We start from the raw sequence: 16,118 nt of genomic DNA on the forward strand, positions 1-16,118 counted from the left end.
GCCACGTGTCGAGTTTTCAGTGGTCCAGATATGCTCTTCTATGCCACATGTGATGTTGACGTGGACTTCAACAACCACTAAATATTTTCTCCTCACCCACACCCAACCGCGCGCGCACACACAGACAAAATAAAAAACCAAAAAAAAAAAGGAAGAAAGTGAGAACGTGGGCCCTCCTATTTTCTCTTATCTTACGATAGAACCAAGTCGAAAGCCCTAGAAAGCTCTTAATTTCTCATATCACAACAAACATATTTATCCTGCACACTAAGAATTCAATTCTTAATTATGGGTGCTCCTCTGTGTTACTTAACATTGGGCAATGGCCTAAAACGAGTGAGAAAATTATCAAAAAAAAAATTGTCAAATTTATTATAATTATATCAATTTAATCTTAATTTTTTTTGTCTATTCAGTCCTAAACATTTTACATTTATGCCAATTCAACCAATCTGGCCAATTACCGTGAACAATTTTTAATTTGATTTTTTTTCTTTTTTTCTTCTTCTTCCACCCCTAGCCGATCTCTAGGAACGCCACATTGGTGTTGGTCGACATTCACGTCAACATTGACTAGCTAAAATTGTCCGGATAAATTGAATTGACCGAAATGTAAAATGCTTAGGACTGAATTGGCAAAAAGACAAATTTATAATTAAATTGGCACAATTACTATTAGTTAAGACTTTTCTTTTTTGGCAGTTTTTATCGTATAAAACATCTCTTCAGCTCTTCACTAGCACCGGCAAAGCACCAATCGGGGCATTTGAGTTCCGAAAGAGGGAGAGTTTAAATCGAGATCTTAGAAAATGTGACATTTAAAGGATCGTATCGTGGTTCTCTATTATCGACTATAAAACTACGAATATGCACATCACACTTTATCAGGATATTTAGAGAGAAGTTTGAAATGAAATTAGCGATGCGGTTTGCTTGACAATTCTATCCGGACAATGATGACCCGAGATAGTGATCGTTCACTTCACGACATTCACGTGAACAATTTGAACACAAAATGCATAGGGGATGGACTTATCCTAGATTTTCCTTCAAATCCAAAAAAGTTTTCTGATTTTGGGAACATCAATATTTCGCGGATTTAAGGCTTGATAATATCTTAATATGTGATTAAAATACCAAAAAATGAAAAGATAATCAGAAAAAAAAGTTGAAAATCGAAATACGTTTGGTAATTGACGGGTAATATTCAGTATTCAGCCAAACACAATGGAAAGGCAAGGAAAGAAAGTAACAAATCGACTCGATTTCAAATTGAATTGCAGTGGAGCAGAGGGGGAAAGGAGTAATCTTACGAGACAGTGGAAGGCCGAGTCAGCACACGTGGAGCGACGTGGCATCCTCATCATTGTGATGGAGGGGGTCCCGCAGGCTGACACATGCCATGCACGACAGCCCTTCGTCTCTCCTCTATATAAGAGAGCCCTCAGATCCTCTCTCCCTCACAGCCACTCTTCTCCTGGCAATTGCTCAGTCTCTCTCTCTCTCACTAAAGACGGAGCAGTCCCTGAAAATTAGTCTCATCATCGGCCTTAAATCTCTCGACCCTTTTGGTGTTTTTTTGGGTGAATCGTGATAATCTTTTGGAAGAACAGAGACAGGATGAAGAGCAACCCGTTGCAACTGAAGTCCCTGAACCACATCTCCTTCGTCTGCAGATCAGCCGAGGAGTCCATCGACTTTTACCAGAACGTTCTCGGCTTCGTCCCCATCCGTAGGCCCGGTTCTTTCGATTTTGATGGCGCATGGTAATTCCTTCAATCGCGCTACAACCCTGAAGAAAAAAGAGAAAAGAAAGGAAAGGAAAACCAAACAGTTTCACATGCCTATATAACTGCCGTCTCTCTTTGTCGTAAAGATTCGTGCTTTTTCAATGATTTGTGCACTGGTTCTATATGTGTTTTGCGATGCGTTCACGTCTACTGTTCTTATGTAGGCCCTGGATCATTGGATTATGATGGGGGGGAATGTGGTAATTGCAATAAAAATGAATTACCAAATTTCGCCTGCCTAATTTCTTGATCGACGAAACTCATGCCATTCTGCTTTTCTCTGTGTTGTTCTGGGTAAATCCGTTTACAGGCTCTTTGGTTTTGGAATGGGGATCCACCTGTTGCAGTCGGAGGACCCTGAAACTATGCCGAAGAAGACTGAGATTAACCCTAAAGACAACCACATCTCTTTCCAGGTAAAATTTTTCCCAAAAAGAATCCTAACTACCCTGTATTTTCGGTTTTGGCAGAGCTTAATCTGAACTTTTGAGTTATGATGAATGGTTGTCTTGGTATGCAGTGCGAGAGCATGGGGGCAGTGGAGAAGAAGCTGAAGGAGATGGGAATCGACTACGTGCGGGCGAGAGTAGAGGAAGGGGGGATCCAGGTGGACCAGCTCTTCTTCCACGACCCCGACGGTTTCATGATCGAGATTTGCAACTGCGACAGCCTCCCAGTCATCCCGCTGGCCGGCGAGGTTGCCCGCTCCTGCTCCCGGGTCAACAGCCTACAGATGCCGCAGCCCCGGGTCAAGCAGGTGCTCCAGCAGTAGGAGCATCCGATCAAGTTCCCCTCCCAAAGGATGGCAAGAGATATGGCAAAACCTTTTTGTCTCCTCGGGTTTGCTTAATTCGAATTTCCGAGCTTAGACATTTCACAAGTTTGTGCCTTTTCTAGTTGATTTTTGCCTCCAAGTACCCACCCTCCTTCCACTCAATCCAAATCTCAAATCTAGTTCAAATTGATTCTGGAAATTGCAATTTGCCCTTTTCGCTCCATGCCCCCGTGCCACCTCTCAATATCTCTATATGCTTTCGAGTCAAACTGGAAATGCGAAACTCGATCAAGTACGCTCTCTCAAAGATGAACTCCGCCTGTCGCACAGTTCAGAAGTGCGTCTCGCAATTATATTTCGAGATTCAGACCTTCTTCTGAATAACAGGCACGTAATTATTTCAAGCGAATTTTTTTATGGAAAGAAAGATGTTCATTTCATATTAAAAAGAAATACTTGATCTACTTGCTTGTTCTTTAAGAACGGATCTGTCATTCATTCAAGTATAATCGGTGACCGTTCATTAAACTTCACATCACCATCAGTAATAAGCACATAAAAAAATCTATTTTCAGTGGCTATGATTCTGCTCTGATTTAGTATCTCGAGTAGTTACAGTTTCGCCTTGGTTGAAAAAGTACAGAAATCTCATATCAATATCGAGACCGTGAAAGAAGATCACTCAAATCTAGTCTAACTCGAGATATTGGTAGGTGGTCTCCTTTCGAAATTAAATGGGTCAGACCTAATCTGATCACAAGGACCCCTTTTCATGTGCATATTCTCTTTCTGTTTCATATGCATCCACTATACTAATAAACCCCTTTTGATTTTTGTCTGTGGGGTAGATTGGGGTTTGATGACTTGAGGCTTAATCTGCACTAATCATGCGACATTTAAGGAGAATCAATTCGTCGATGACAGACAAGCAACGAATTACTTAAATCAATCTGCCCAACGAAAAAAAAAAAAGAAAAAGAAAATTAGGGTGAGTGTAATCATAGCTGGTGAAAGCAAGGGACTACTAAACATGCAACCTTCCTGTCTTAATCACTCGTGCTTCGTTTAATCTTATTTAGTATTGGTACGATGTCAGGATCGAGAAAAAGCAATTGCGTGATGCACTTCCCCTCGACCAAAGTCTCCATCGGTCGCCCTTGTTCTACTTGTCAGCATCAAGCAAGTTAAGTTCGGCTACTAGTTTGCTTTTGCATAATACCATTTAAAACTACTAACAGTAAAGTAGAGATAGATAACATAGAGAACAGAAAGAGAGATTTTGCATTGATGCTTATATTGATTTCTCTCGTTGATTATCTATAAAGAGATAATATGTTTATATACACTTGTAAAGAATCTGTATAACAAATTCAGTTAAAGTTTGAATGAAATTGAATGAGTTACAAATAATGAGCTATAAATGTGGAGAGGAGCCGGAAATATCTCTTTCGATCTATTTTCTTTCAACCGATTCTTGTTGACACTATGCGAGACAGGAAAATTTAACAATCTCGTGGACATGGTGCACCCAATTTTTGGCTACCTAGCAATTACACGACGTGGCTTGAGTACTTCGTTCTTTTTCGCTAATGCTCTCTGTGCGTTAAAATAGATAGACCAAAGTCCACGTTCGCAAGCATCATCTCGAGAGTTGCTTGTCGTGTTGCTCCAAGAATCGATTTAAAAAGAGGTACTCGTACTTACCTCGACAGTCGGGTTCCCCGGTGGTCGGGCGCTCAAATTAAGGGTAATTGGTTCTAAGTCCGGTCATGTCCCCACCCAAGAACCGGAAAACCGACCATTCCCAGTTTCCGGAGTCGTGAACCTAACCATCTAGTCCGGTCTGGTTCTCGGGCAGTCCAAGAAAACTGATCGAAATTGATTTTTGAGAAGCCTAGCTCCTCTTCTCAGCATGGATTGCAGGACTTCATTGCTGTGTGGATTGCACTTGCAGGACTTCATTGCTTGGATTGCAGGACTTCATTGCTGCAAGCGATGTTAAATTTTAAGAAAACCTATCTCCTGTTATCAGCAGTTTATCTGCACACAAGTCTAATAGCCAATAGGAATTGATTTTTGTTTCCACCTTGCTTCTTTCGTAATGTTGGTGACTTTGTGAAAATTGTGTTATTCGATCAGACAAAAAGTTATTTTCTCCGAATCTGGGTTCTGGACACTAAACTGATCTTCCTCTAGTACCATACACTAATGCTTAATATTTGCAATTCTTCTAGGAGAGGGAAATAGTAAAGACACGTGAGAGAGCGAGAGTCTTGTGAAAATACTAATTAGGTTTATATGTTTCTTTTATTTTTTTGTTGAAGAAAATCCCTGTTCGATTCCCCTCGGAATAGGGAATCGGACCGTCCGGTCTCCAGTTCCATTTTTAGGAATCGGAAACTGGACCGGTGCCTCTAAGAACCAGACCAACTTGGCCGATTTGGTCTGATTCAATTTTTTTTGGCTCGAACGATCTGTCTTGTCCATCCCTAAACTCAAATCGTCTATTTAAAAACTACGTCCAGCTTGTAATCAACTGGTCGTAATCACCGAGCCCACTTAGTGCACGGGGATTTGATAATCTTACTTAACGGCAATCGACCACCAATCCTAAACTCCGCTCCGTGTTTTCGTAAGTCAGTGACGAATTACTAGGAACACCACCTTCCGATCAGGCAAAGGTCCAAAACACAGAAGTTGACAAGGATTCAATTGGTCATCCAATTGGATACGACAGCCTCACGAAGGATCAAGGATGGAAGGCTAGTGAAGCATCCAGGAGTAGATTGGCTAAACTAACAAGATTAAGCTTTAGCTTAACGAGAAAGAAGGGGGAGATCAATTATAAAAAGAGATAACTATACGAATACTTCATGAACTTTGACTTAATATATAATGTGGTCTCGAAATTTTGATCAAATATATAATATGATTTATGAACTTTTGATTTATGTAATATAATATCTAAACTTTTATTATTTATTCAATGTAATCTTTGAATTATATAAAAATATTTAATATCGTTTTTTTCGTTAATTGAAGATAAAAAATAATATTAAATATTTTCATAAAGCGAAATTAAAAATGTGCTATTATATCACGTGTGTCTTTTTGGTGATTGTGTAGCAGGCCAGACGCAGCAACAAGAAACGGAAAGATGTAGTTTCAGACGATGGGAACTCCCTCTTGACTTGTATGATTGGTCTTATGTTGTTGTCTGTCTGAGAAGGACTTGAACGTATCCCGACCGTACACGTGTTCGTCCCACAGAAAAAGAGTATACGAACGCGGGGCCCTCCTAATTTCTCTTTAATTTCCGCCGGAACCAAGTCCAAAGCCCCAGAAAGCTCGTTAATTACTAACGATTCAATTCTTTCGTCGCGCGGGGCTCCTCCGTAGGTGTGGCCTAATGGAACCGTGGCCCGTTGATCGGTCCAGAACCGGCCCCCAAACCTCCCTTTTTTTTTTTAAACGGGTGGGAATCGGTTCGAACCCGGCAGTTCGGCCGAACCAGTCATGTCTACTCCTCCATCTTCCTTAAAACATCTCTTCAGCTCTTCATTAGCATCGGGCGTGCATGTGCATGTCGATAGAGGAAAGATTTTAAATCGGGAACCAAGAAGTACGAGATTCAAGAAACCGCATCATGGCTTTTTGTTACTTGACCACTCTATAGATTACGATTCTGCTCATCGTGCTCTTTCATTAGGTTGTTTTTTCATGTGTGTCTTTAGGGAGAAAATTCTTTGCCGAGCTCAAAATTCTGCCGGGAAAGAACGAATGATGTCTAAATATAGCGGTCGTTCACGACAGATTACGTGATCAATTTTGAATTGCGGTGGGCCAGAGGAACAGAAGGGTAACCTCACGAGACAGCGGAAGGCCGAGTCAGCACGCGTGGAGCGACGTGGCATCCTCATCATTATCGGCGTGCTGACACATGCCATGCACGGGCAGCCCTCCGCCTCTCTCCTTTATATACGAGAGCCCCTCCGAACCTTTCTCCCTCACTCCTCTTTCTCCAGGCAATTGCTCAGCCCTGTCCCCACCAGAAAGCTGTTCCTGAAATTTAGTCTTATCATCGGCCTTAAATCTCTCGACCCTTTTGGTGTTTTCTTCGTGAATCCTGATAGTTTTTTTTGGGAAGATGAGAGATAGCATGAAGAGCAACCCGTTGCAACTGAAGTCCCTGAACCACATCTCCTTCGTCTGCAGATCAGCCGAGGAGTCCATCGACTTTTACCAGAATGTTCTCGGCTTCGTCCCCATCCGTAGGCCCGGTTCTTTCGATTTTGATGGCGCATGGTAATTCCTTCAATCGCGTTATAAACAAACACCCCCCCCCTCCCCACCCCCAAAAAAAAAAAAAAACAAGAAAAGAAACCAAACAATTTCACATGCCTGTATGACTGTCTGTCTCTTTTTGTCATAAAGATTCGAGCTTTTTCAATGATTTGTGCGCTGGTTCTATTTGTGTTTTACGATGCGTTCACGTCTACTGTTCTTATGTAGGCCCTGGATCATTGGATTTTGATGGGGGGAATGTGGTAATTGCATTGAAAATGAATTACCAAAATTCGCCTGCCTAATTTCTTGATCGATAAAACTCACGCCTTTCTGCTTTTTTCTCTTTGGTTTTGGTTGCAACCTGTTTACAGGCTCTTTGGTTTTGGAATCGGTATCCATCTGTTGCAGTCGGAGGACCCCGAAAGTATGCCGAAGAAGACTGAGATCAACCCGAAAGACAACCACATCTCTTTCCAGGTAAAATTTTCCCAGGAGAGTCGCAACTGCCCTGTATTTTCGTTTTTGGCAGAGCTTAATCTGAACTTTCGAGTTATGATGAATGGTTGTTTTGGTGTGCAGTGCGAGAGCATGGGGGCAGTGGAGAAGAAGCTGAAGGAGATGGGAATCGACTACGTGCGGGCGAGAGTAGAGGAAGGGGGGATCCAGGTGGACCAGCTCTTCTTCCACGACCCCGACGGGTTCATGATCGAGATTTGCAACTGCGACAGCCTCCCCGTCATCCCGCTGGCCGGCGAGGTTGCCCGCTCCTGCTCCCGGGTCAACAGCCTCCAGATGCTGCAGCCCCGGATCAAGCAGGTGCTCCAGCAGTAGGAGCATCTGATCAAGGCAACCCCACCTGCCCCCCCAAAAACAAAAGAAAAAAGAAAAAAAGGACGAGCTTTCAATCTCAAGCTCGTGGTAGTACATGCTTCGATTCGTCAGGTTGTCGTGATTGGATTACCCGACGATGATGTAAGATTTATGGAGTCGGGGTGTCCTGTCAGGGAAGAAATTCGAAGAGTCTCTTTGTTTTGGTGAGAAAGGAGGAGAGACGGGTTCCTTTGCTGCTTTTGTTTTGCTCTGTTCTTGTCCATGTTGGATTGAAATAAAGGACAACGTAGGAGTTTGAAACTTCAATGGACAGCCATTGCCATGGTTGTTGGCACGTTTGCCGTGATGTTAGCAGAGCTTTTTTGACGGTGAGTTTGTTTTTGGCGTTTTGTTCGGATAGGCTACAACCAGGGACGGTTCCTTCTCTTCCTATAGCCTAGTCGTGATAGCAGCAATCTTCCTTAGTTCCTTGTCTTCCATAGCTTTGTCATCTTTTTGGGCACTGTGGATGATAACAGCAATCTTATTAGGTATCAACTCGAGCTTCGGCAATCGAACTTGGCCCTTCAAATTTGAGAGAGAATGCTCTCACATACAGTGATTGTCCTGGATTGGGCGAGAATGAGATCACGAGATCCATTAGCGCATGAAAATTATGAGAAAGAGGTCTAATCCGCTCCAGCCGGGAGGATTACGAGTGTATATCAAGATAAACGCGATTTTTTGTTCTTGGCATTGAATTTCCTCATACGCTTAATCAAAACCTAGATATAACCAAAACAGAATAGCAGAAAAAAGCAAACTCTCCTTTTGTTTTTGTTGAAAAGAGTTAGTGTTACAGCCGAATTTAAATGGCGACAAATCAATCTTAAATTTTTCTTAGATAGATACGGGTTTTGTCGTGGCTTTGACAAGAGTATCGATGGATCATTCAAAAGGATATTTTGCTAGAATTTAATCGGCTAAGAACTGGTAATTAAATTGATAAAAAGATGATCAGCTTTTGTCATGGTTGTCGAGGTGTAACACTGAACACATTTAGGGGTATACATAACCCGGTGGTTACATACAACAATTACTAAATTTAAATGAATAAGAAACTCTTGTTACAAGAAGTTTCATTATCCACAAGAAGCGATACCGCACTCTTCTATTATCTAGTAACAATTATCTATAAAAAAAATTACGACATTCCTAAAAAAGGGAGAATAGAAATTATCAATCGGCGTTGATATCTATGGATTAGTGGATCAACTTCAAGGTTCTCGTGGACAATTTTCACGTTGTATAGCATTAATGACTTTGCTGCATGTCGATTCCCATCAAGTTTTCGATAATTCTGTTCATAAATTACCAAACTCTACTCTCATTAACTAAGTCTATAACTTAACGATAATAACTAAAAGTTAGTCAGTTTTTGGTGTAAACATATCCCTATTTTAAAAGAATTAAATGATTCATCAGTCGTTCCATTCTTTTAAATAAGATAATTAGGACTTATCAAGTGCTCGCTTATCATCGGCAAATTTTATTTTTGCCTGTCGAATTGCCTCTTGAATTGTTTTTTTTTTTTAACAATACATTCAATTGTGTTATGGCTCCATGAATGGTGCCGCTTATGCAATTTTTTGTTTACTAAATTGTCCTTACTTGGAGTTACTTGGCCTTTAGTTAATTTAATTAGGCCATCTTTGGAAAGTAAGACAAAGATTTCGTCCGATTTACCAACATCCAACGAGCAAAGTTGGGTGTATTTAGGCCTAACCATTGTAGCTTCTTTAATTACGGCAGTCTTTCAGGAACAACAAAGCACCACTTTTGCCACAACAATTGTATTTTTTTCATTTTGGTCAGATTCATCCACACGAGAATATTACACAAATTGGAATAAATGGGAAAAATCTTGGCCTTTGTATGTTTCTCTAAGATTGAGTTTCAATCCATTAAAATTCTTTCTCTGAAAGTGGAGTAAAGCATTTATTTCTAACACTTTTGAATATGACAATAACCTGATCGATTGACTCGTAATTTTATTGACAGAGTTGACCTAATCAACAATCAATACCGTAGATATCATTCTTAGAACTGAAAATGAAATTGTCTTTCACTCTTTGTGCAATTACACATCGAATTAGGTGGTCAATCAGTGTACCAGGTAAAAACTGTTTTTGATAAAGACCAATGAAATAACTTATGTTTCAAAAACCCATTTGTCCTTACTTCTCTACAGTGGGCTATAAACCGACCAACGTGTTCAATACATAGTCGTTCATCTTCGCCAGTAAAAACAAAAAATCAGAGATCTTAAGGCCTCTTGGAAAATGTTGGTTATTGACCCATCTAGGATATGGTTTCCTATAAACAAGTATGATAGCGCCCATGTCTAACTCTAATTGTGGTCAAACTTCTTCGATAAATTGTGCTAAGCTTCAATTGTGGATTTAGTTGGCGATTTTGCCAACTAGGCGGTAATGCTGGTCTTGCAATATTATCAACGTAATGGGCATGTTAGGTTTAAAAGTAATATTCACATTGGGTGGAACAATGGAGCCACGGGCCTTACATCTTCGACATTTGGCAATTGACTTACTTGTTGACCAAATTTGATTTTCCAAATTACTGTCACCAATTTGGTTATTTTGGTCGATAATAACCTGATTATTCTCATCATTATGACCTTGATTAGACGATGCAGGCCTATGCATAATTCTTATACGGAGTTAATTATTATGACCAACATTATTAGTATCAATAAATAAAGAGGGACTAGGAACGTATTTGTTATCACTAGATTGGATAGTGGTGGTTATCCTGGCCTTGAGAAAACATCATTCACTTCATTGGTGATGATCGGCTTGATCTCGACTGACAAGTGATTCTCAACGTAATTAGTCATATCATTCCACTGCTTTTCGAATAATCTCTTCCCAGTGGCCATAGAACCGGGTTTGGTGTAACTTCTCTCGACAATTCCTCAATGGGACGTCGGGGAAACTTTGTCCCTCGCGTTGGCCTTCTTCTGCCTCTCTGTTAGTGGCTGAAGATTCGATGTTTGTAGGCCTATCTCTGCCATTGAGATTATTATCTGCGACATTGTAAGACTCTCGACGATTCATTGCTCTTAGCATTGAATTTCCTTAAATGAAACCGCAAGGTGACCAGGCGTACCAAAAACATGATTAACCATATTTAATTGTTTTCGCCGAAATCCGTTCTTTGGTTTTTACTAGATAGATGTGGGTTTTGCAGAGACTAGATAGGACTATCGACGGATGAGAAGGAACGATTATGATATTCTATCGGAGTTTTGACCAATGACGGGATGATTACTAAAAGATATTTAGCAGGAATTTAATCGATATCGAGAGATCTCGAGACTAAAGCTAAGAACATGAAATCGAAGATAATTGAAAGATTGCATTGATAAAAGATAGTAGGTTTTTATCATATTGTCGGGGGAACTTACTATTGTGGCACTTAGGCTATTTATAACCCTCGATGGACAGATACATACAAGGGTTACTAAATTCAAATAAATAAATGACTTATAATTAGGCTATGCTGACCTTCCCACCAATTCTAACAGTGGCACGGTCAAATTCTGACCACAATTTTCTTTTGGTGAAACCGAATCACTCCCTATTCGGTCTCATTATTTTGACTGCCCATTTTTTTTAATTGTAAGTTAAAATTAAAAGACAAAATTACAAGATGTAGACTTTTGGGCGACGAGCATATCACACGAATATGTATTACGTACATGTTAGAGGTGGACTTTTGGACAAGCATATCACATGGATATGTGGTTTGTACATGTTAGATATGGACTTTTTGCTAATAAGCATATCACTCGGATACGTGATGCGTACATGTCGGATGTGGACTTTTGGCTAACAAGCATATCACACTAATATGTGGCCACTAATATGTAACGTGTACATATCGGACGTAGACTTTTGGCTGACATGCATTTCACGCGAATATGAGGTGCGCGCGATTTTGTCATTTTTGTCATTGATTGTGTGGGGCCCTCTTATAATTTTGTCCTCTAATTTTAACTTACAATTAAAAAAAATTGAGCAGTTCCTGAAAATTAGTCTGATCATCGGCCTTAAATCTCTCGACCCTTTCCGTGCTTCTCGTGAATCCTGATAATTTTTTGGAAGATGAGAGACAAACATGAAGAGCAACCCGTTGCACCTGAAGTCCCTGAACCACATTTCCTTCGTCTGCAGATCATTGGAGGAGTCCATCAACTTTTACCAGAACGTTCTCGGCTTCGTCCCCATCCATAGGCCCAGTTCTATAGATTTTGATGGCGCATGGTAATTTCTTCAGTCAGCATTGCAACCCCAAACGGACCAGACAGTTTCACATGCCTGTATAACTGTCGTCTCTTGTCGTCATAAAGATTCGAGCTTTTTTGTATAATGTCTTGATTGACAAAACTCATGCAATCTGTTTACAGGCTCTCTGGTTTTGGAATCGGAATCCATCTGTTGCAGTCGGAGGACCCCAAAAGTATGCCGAAGAAGACTCAGATCGACCCTAAAGACAACCACATCTCTTTCCAGGTAAAATTTTTCCCAAAAGGATCCCAACTACCCTATATTTTCGTCTTTTGCCAAAGCTTAATCTGAACTCCTGAGTTTGATGGGTGGTTCTTGGTTTGCAGTGCGATAGCATGGGGGCATTGGAGAAGAAGCTGGAGGAGATGGGTGTGGACTACGTGCGGGCGAGAGTAGAGGAAGGGGGGATCCAGGTGGAACAGCTCTTCTTCCACGACCCCGACGGGTTCATGATCGAGATTTGCAACTGTGACAGCCTCCCCGTCGTCCCATTGGCCGGCGAGGTCGCCCGGGCCTGCTCCCGGGTCAACAGCCTCCAGACGCTGCAGCCTCGGGTCAAGCAGGTGCTGCAGCAGTAAATAGCATCCGGTCCCCGCAGCACCCTCACACAAACAACACCAAAACCCAACCCCCACCCCCCCAAAAAAAAAAAAAAGAACCAAAATGCAAAGCTCGTGGCCGGACATGTTTTTTGGATAAATAATGATTCGTGAAGATTAGAATCAAATTTTGAGGCATGAAAACACAGTGTCTAAGAATTATTTGCGCAAAATTCTCCCAATACACAACAAATTCTCAAAAGAAAATATCGGACAGCAATTATGGTATTTCTCTAAGAATTTTAAATAACGAGAAATTGAAATGATAAACATTGAACAAAAGCGTTAATATAAAATAGCGAAACTCTTTAATGAACAGACATATTATTTAAAAAAGAACACAAATCTCATGTTTGAAAAACGGTAAATTTGATTTTTTTTTATTAGTTGTATATGAAAAAAATAGAAAAAGCACATATACAACCTTTCAAATGCTGTAAGTGCGCTTGATAACCATTAATTAAAAAAATAACCATCGATAAAAAATAATCTCCAATTGTGAAATAAGACGTCTCTTTATTTTTTATATGAAAAATGACAAAAATAGTTCATAAACTTTGGCCTAATGTGTTATATGGTCCTTGGATTTTAATTTGTTCAATATGATCTCTGAATTTTATCTCAATATGATGTTTGAGCTTTTAACTTGTTCAAGGTAGCTACTAAACTTTTGGTACATATTCAATTTGGTCTGTGAATCATATGAAATGTTCATTGTTGTCCCCGATATTATATTAATGCTGGAATTACATTGAATATTTTCATATGGTTCATGCACTAAATTGAATATGTAACAAAAGTCAAAATTATAAGTTTAGGGATCGCATTGAATATTAAGCTAAAGTTTACAAGCCATATTGAACAAACTTAAAGTTCATGGCCCAAAGTTTATGGACCTCATTATCTCTTTGTTATACAGACAAACTATCGAGACTTGTTTCAATAAGTCAGTTTGCGACGATTGGATTCCTCGACGATAATCTCAAGTTGAGGTGTCGTGTCAGGGCAAAATGAAGGAAGATATTCGAAGAGTCTTTTTGTTTTGGTGAGGAAGAAGGAGAGACGGGTCCTTTTGCTGCTTTTGTCCCGTTCTGTTTTTGTTCATCCAGGATTGAAATAAAGGACAACGTAGGAGTTTTAGCTTCAATGGAGAGCCATTGTTGTTGAAACATTTGCCTTGATGTTACCGAGAGCTTTTGATGGTGATTTGTTCGGATGGGCCCAGGGACTGGTCGTTCTCTTCCATAGGTTTGTCGCCTTTTTGGGCACTCTGGATAATAACAGCAATCTTATTAGGATCGACTCGTGCTCTGTGAATCGAACTTGGCCCTTCAGATCGAGAGAGAATGCCCACACACACAGTGATTGGCCTGGACTTGGGCAAGAATGAGATCGCGAGATCAATTAGCGCGTGAAAGTGTGAGAGCTACATGCGTATCTTTGCAAGAGAAAAGAGATCTCCAGGAAAGTGTGCTGATCAGGAAGCTGTGTAATCCGCTCGAGTCGGATTTAGTGAGGTAGTCCCTCAACGGGAGAACCTGAACATCTCGCGGATGGAGAGAAAATAAAAGTGGCCTCATATTTGTTTGGTAGATGTTTAATCAGACCCAGATATAGACAACATAGAAGAACCAAAGAGCAAACTGTCCTTTTGTTTCGGGTGAAAAGAGTCAAAAGTTGGGACGAGGAGTCGATCTTCCATCAAAATTCGTTTTTCGATTTTTCTTAGGTACATTTGGATTATGTGGCCGCTCCGACAAAAGTATCGATGGATCATACGCAACAACGATGATATTATGTCGGAATTCAATTAACCACAAGACAGAGAGATCTTGAGACCCCAGCTAAGAATAAGTAATTAAATTCATAAAAGAAAATAATTTTTTGTCGTGATTGGCGAGGGCTTACAATGAATGCGCTGAGGGTATGTATAACCCTCTATACACAGTTACATACAATCGTTATGAAATTTAAGAAAATAGGTAACTTTCTGGTGATTACAAGAAGTTACGTTATCCACAAGAAGCTACCCCGCACTCTCCTATTATCTAGCAACATTTATCTATAGGAAATTACAACAATCGCAAAATAGTCGCGATGAAAATAACCAAACAGTGTTGATCCTCGCGTCGATTGCTCGTTGTCGATATCGATGACTTGGTGGATCAACTTCAAGGTTCTTGTGGATAAATTTCACGTTGTGTTTCATCGATGACTTATTCACTGGTGAGTTGTCGATTCTCTTTAAATTGCCAATAATTTCGGTCATAAATGGCCTACTCTCATTGACTAAGTCTATCACTTATTGATGATAAGCAAAAGTTGATAGTTTTTTCGTGTAAACATATGGCCCTTTTAAAAGAATTGAATCGATAGGTTGAATATATAAGGCGAAGTGTAGAACACGGAACCTGCAAATTTTGCGTGAAAATTTAAATGTGCGAAAAACCACGAGGCCGCTTAAAACTTCTACTGATTACCAAGAATAGAAAAATACACAATAGTTCATCTTCAGTCACGCAGTTAGATGCTCAACACATCAACAACACAATGGTACATTATTACCATACGAGATTTCATTGAACTGACTCTTTTACTCTGGTCCGTTGTCTTTCTCCCTCTTTTCTTCTTCTTTTTGGGCGACACTCTTTTTTCCCTCTTCACTATCAAGGACTTTCGGCCCTCCTTTTCTTTCCTTTTTGTGACTTATCTTCTTTTAAGATGTGCTAGACCCCATGATGCCGACCCAACCCATTACCGAATCACATTGACATTGTTATCAACTCAAAAGAACCTTTAACTTTGGTTCGCATTCTTACAACAACATCCTTCATTTTTGTTGTTCACTATGATGAGAAAGAAGTAGAGAAGATGCCGCTTATTATGGAGAAATTCTAAAAGAGGACCCCAAGTGCTCTCATTTTCTTAAATAAGAGTTTGAAGTGGACTTTGTTTCAAATAAGAGTTTAAAGTGCTATCATTATCTCAAAGAAGGGCTTGAAGTGACTATGGTTGTTTTAAATAAGAGCTTGACCTCACCAATTGGCTGGTTGGCCAAATTTTTTGACCGATCAAGGGCATTTTTATCAAAATATAATTTTAATCTCATTTTTTTGTTAAATTAAATTAAAAAAAATTTACAAAAAAAAAAAAGGAAAAATCAAACGGGAGGTATCTCCCTCCTATGGCCACCGCCCCACAGTCCGTGGGGCGGCGGCTATGGCCATCAAGGTCACCTAGGTATGGCCGGGAGTAGGGTGGGTCGGAGGTGAGGCGCTTGCAACCTCGACGGCCATGGCCATTGCCCCACCAACCGTGTTTCTTTGTTTTTTGCTTTTTATTTTTTAAAATCTCTTAATAAATAGAAAATGAAAAAATAAAATACAATAGTAAATGACCAAAATGCCCCTAATTAAAGCGACTTAAGCCCTTTTTTAATACTAATATAAGCACTTCATGCCTTTATTGGAAATAATGTGTATTGCAG

General features: G+C 40.1%; 3 protein-coding genes across 4 annotated transcripts; all 3 read left to right on the forward strand.

Annotated features, from left to right (window-relative positions):
- Positions 1-1,491: 1,491 nt before the first annotated feature.
- Positions 1,492-7,989, forward strand: LOC115732813 (glyoxylase I 4-like). 2 transcript variants are annotated; one of them, XM_048273787.1, is made up of 5 exons: positions 1,492-1,766; positions 2,101-2,206; positions 2,311-2,576; positions 5,909-5,911; positions 7,775-7,989. In XM_048273787.1, the coding sequence occupies exons 1-3, from the start codon at positions 1,621-1,623 to the stop codon at positions 2,560-2,562; spliced, it is 504 nt and encodes a 167-aa protein (XP_048129744.1). In that variant the 5' UTR covers positions 1,492-1,620; the 3' UTR covers positions 2,563-2,576; positions 5,909-5,911; positions 7,775-7,989. The 2 variants fall into 2 exon arrangements, with proteins under 2 accessions (XP_048129744.1, XP_048129743.1); XM_048273786.1 differs by lacking the exon at positions 5,909-5,911 and adding an exon at positions 2,901-2,902 and having other exon boundaries at positions 1,493-1,766.
- On the forward strand, positions 6,573-7,697 carry LOC115737312 (glyoxylase I 4-like). The gene is made up of 3 exons (XM_048273783.1): positions 6,573-6,870; positions 7,224-7,329; positions 7,432-7,697. The coding sequence occupies exons 1-3, from the start codon at positions 6,713-6,715 to the stop codon at positions 7,681-7,683; spliced, it is 516 nt and encodes a 171-aa protein (XP_048129740.1). The 5' UTR covers positions 6,573-6,712; the 3' UTR covers positions 7,684-7,697.
- Positions 7,990-12,134: 4,145 nt separating the features above from the next.
- LOC125313751 (glyoxylase I 4-like) lies at positions 12,135-12,623 on the forward strand. The gene is made up of 2 exons (XM_048273791.1): positions 12,135-12,257; positions 12,359-12,623. Exons 1-2 carry the CDS (start codon positions 12,135-12,137, stop codon positions 12,608-12,610), a joined length of 375 nt encoding a protein of 124 aa, XP_048129748.1. The 3' UTR covers positions 12,611-12,623.
- The last annotated feature ends 3,495 nt before the right edge of the window (positions 12,624-16,118 follow it).

The sequence above is a fragment of the Rhodamnia argentea genome, chromosome 2, assembly GCF_020921035.1.
Source record: "Rhodamnia argentea isolate NSW1041297 chromosome 2, ASM2092103v1, whole genome shotgun sequence".
In the NCBI taxonomy this organism is placed as follows: domain Eukaryota; kingdom Viridiplantae; phylum Streptophyta; class Magnoliopsida; order Myrtales; family Myrtaceae; genus Rhodamnia; species Rhodamnia argentea.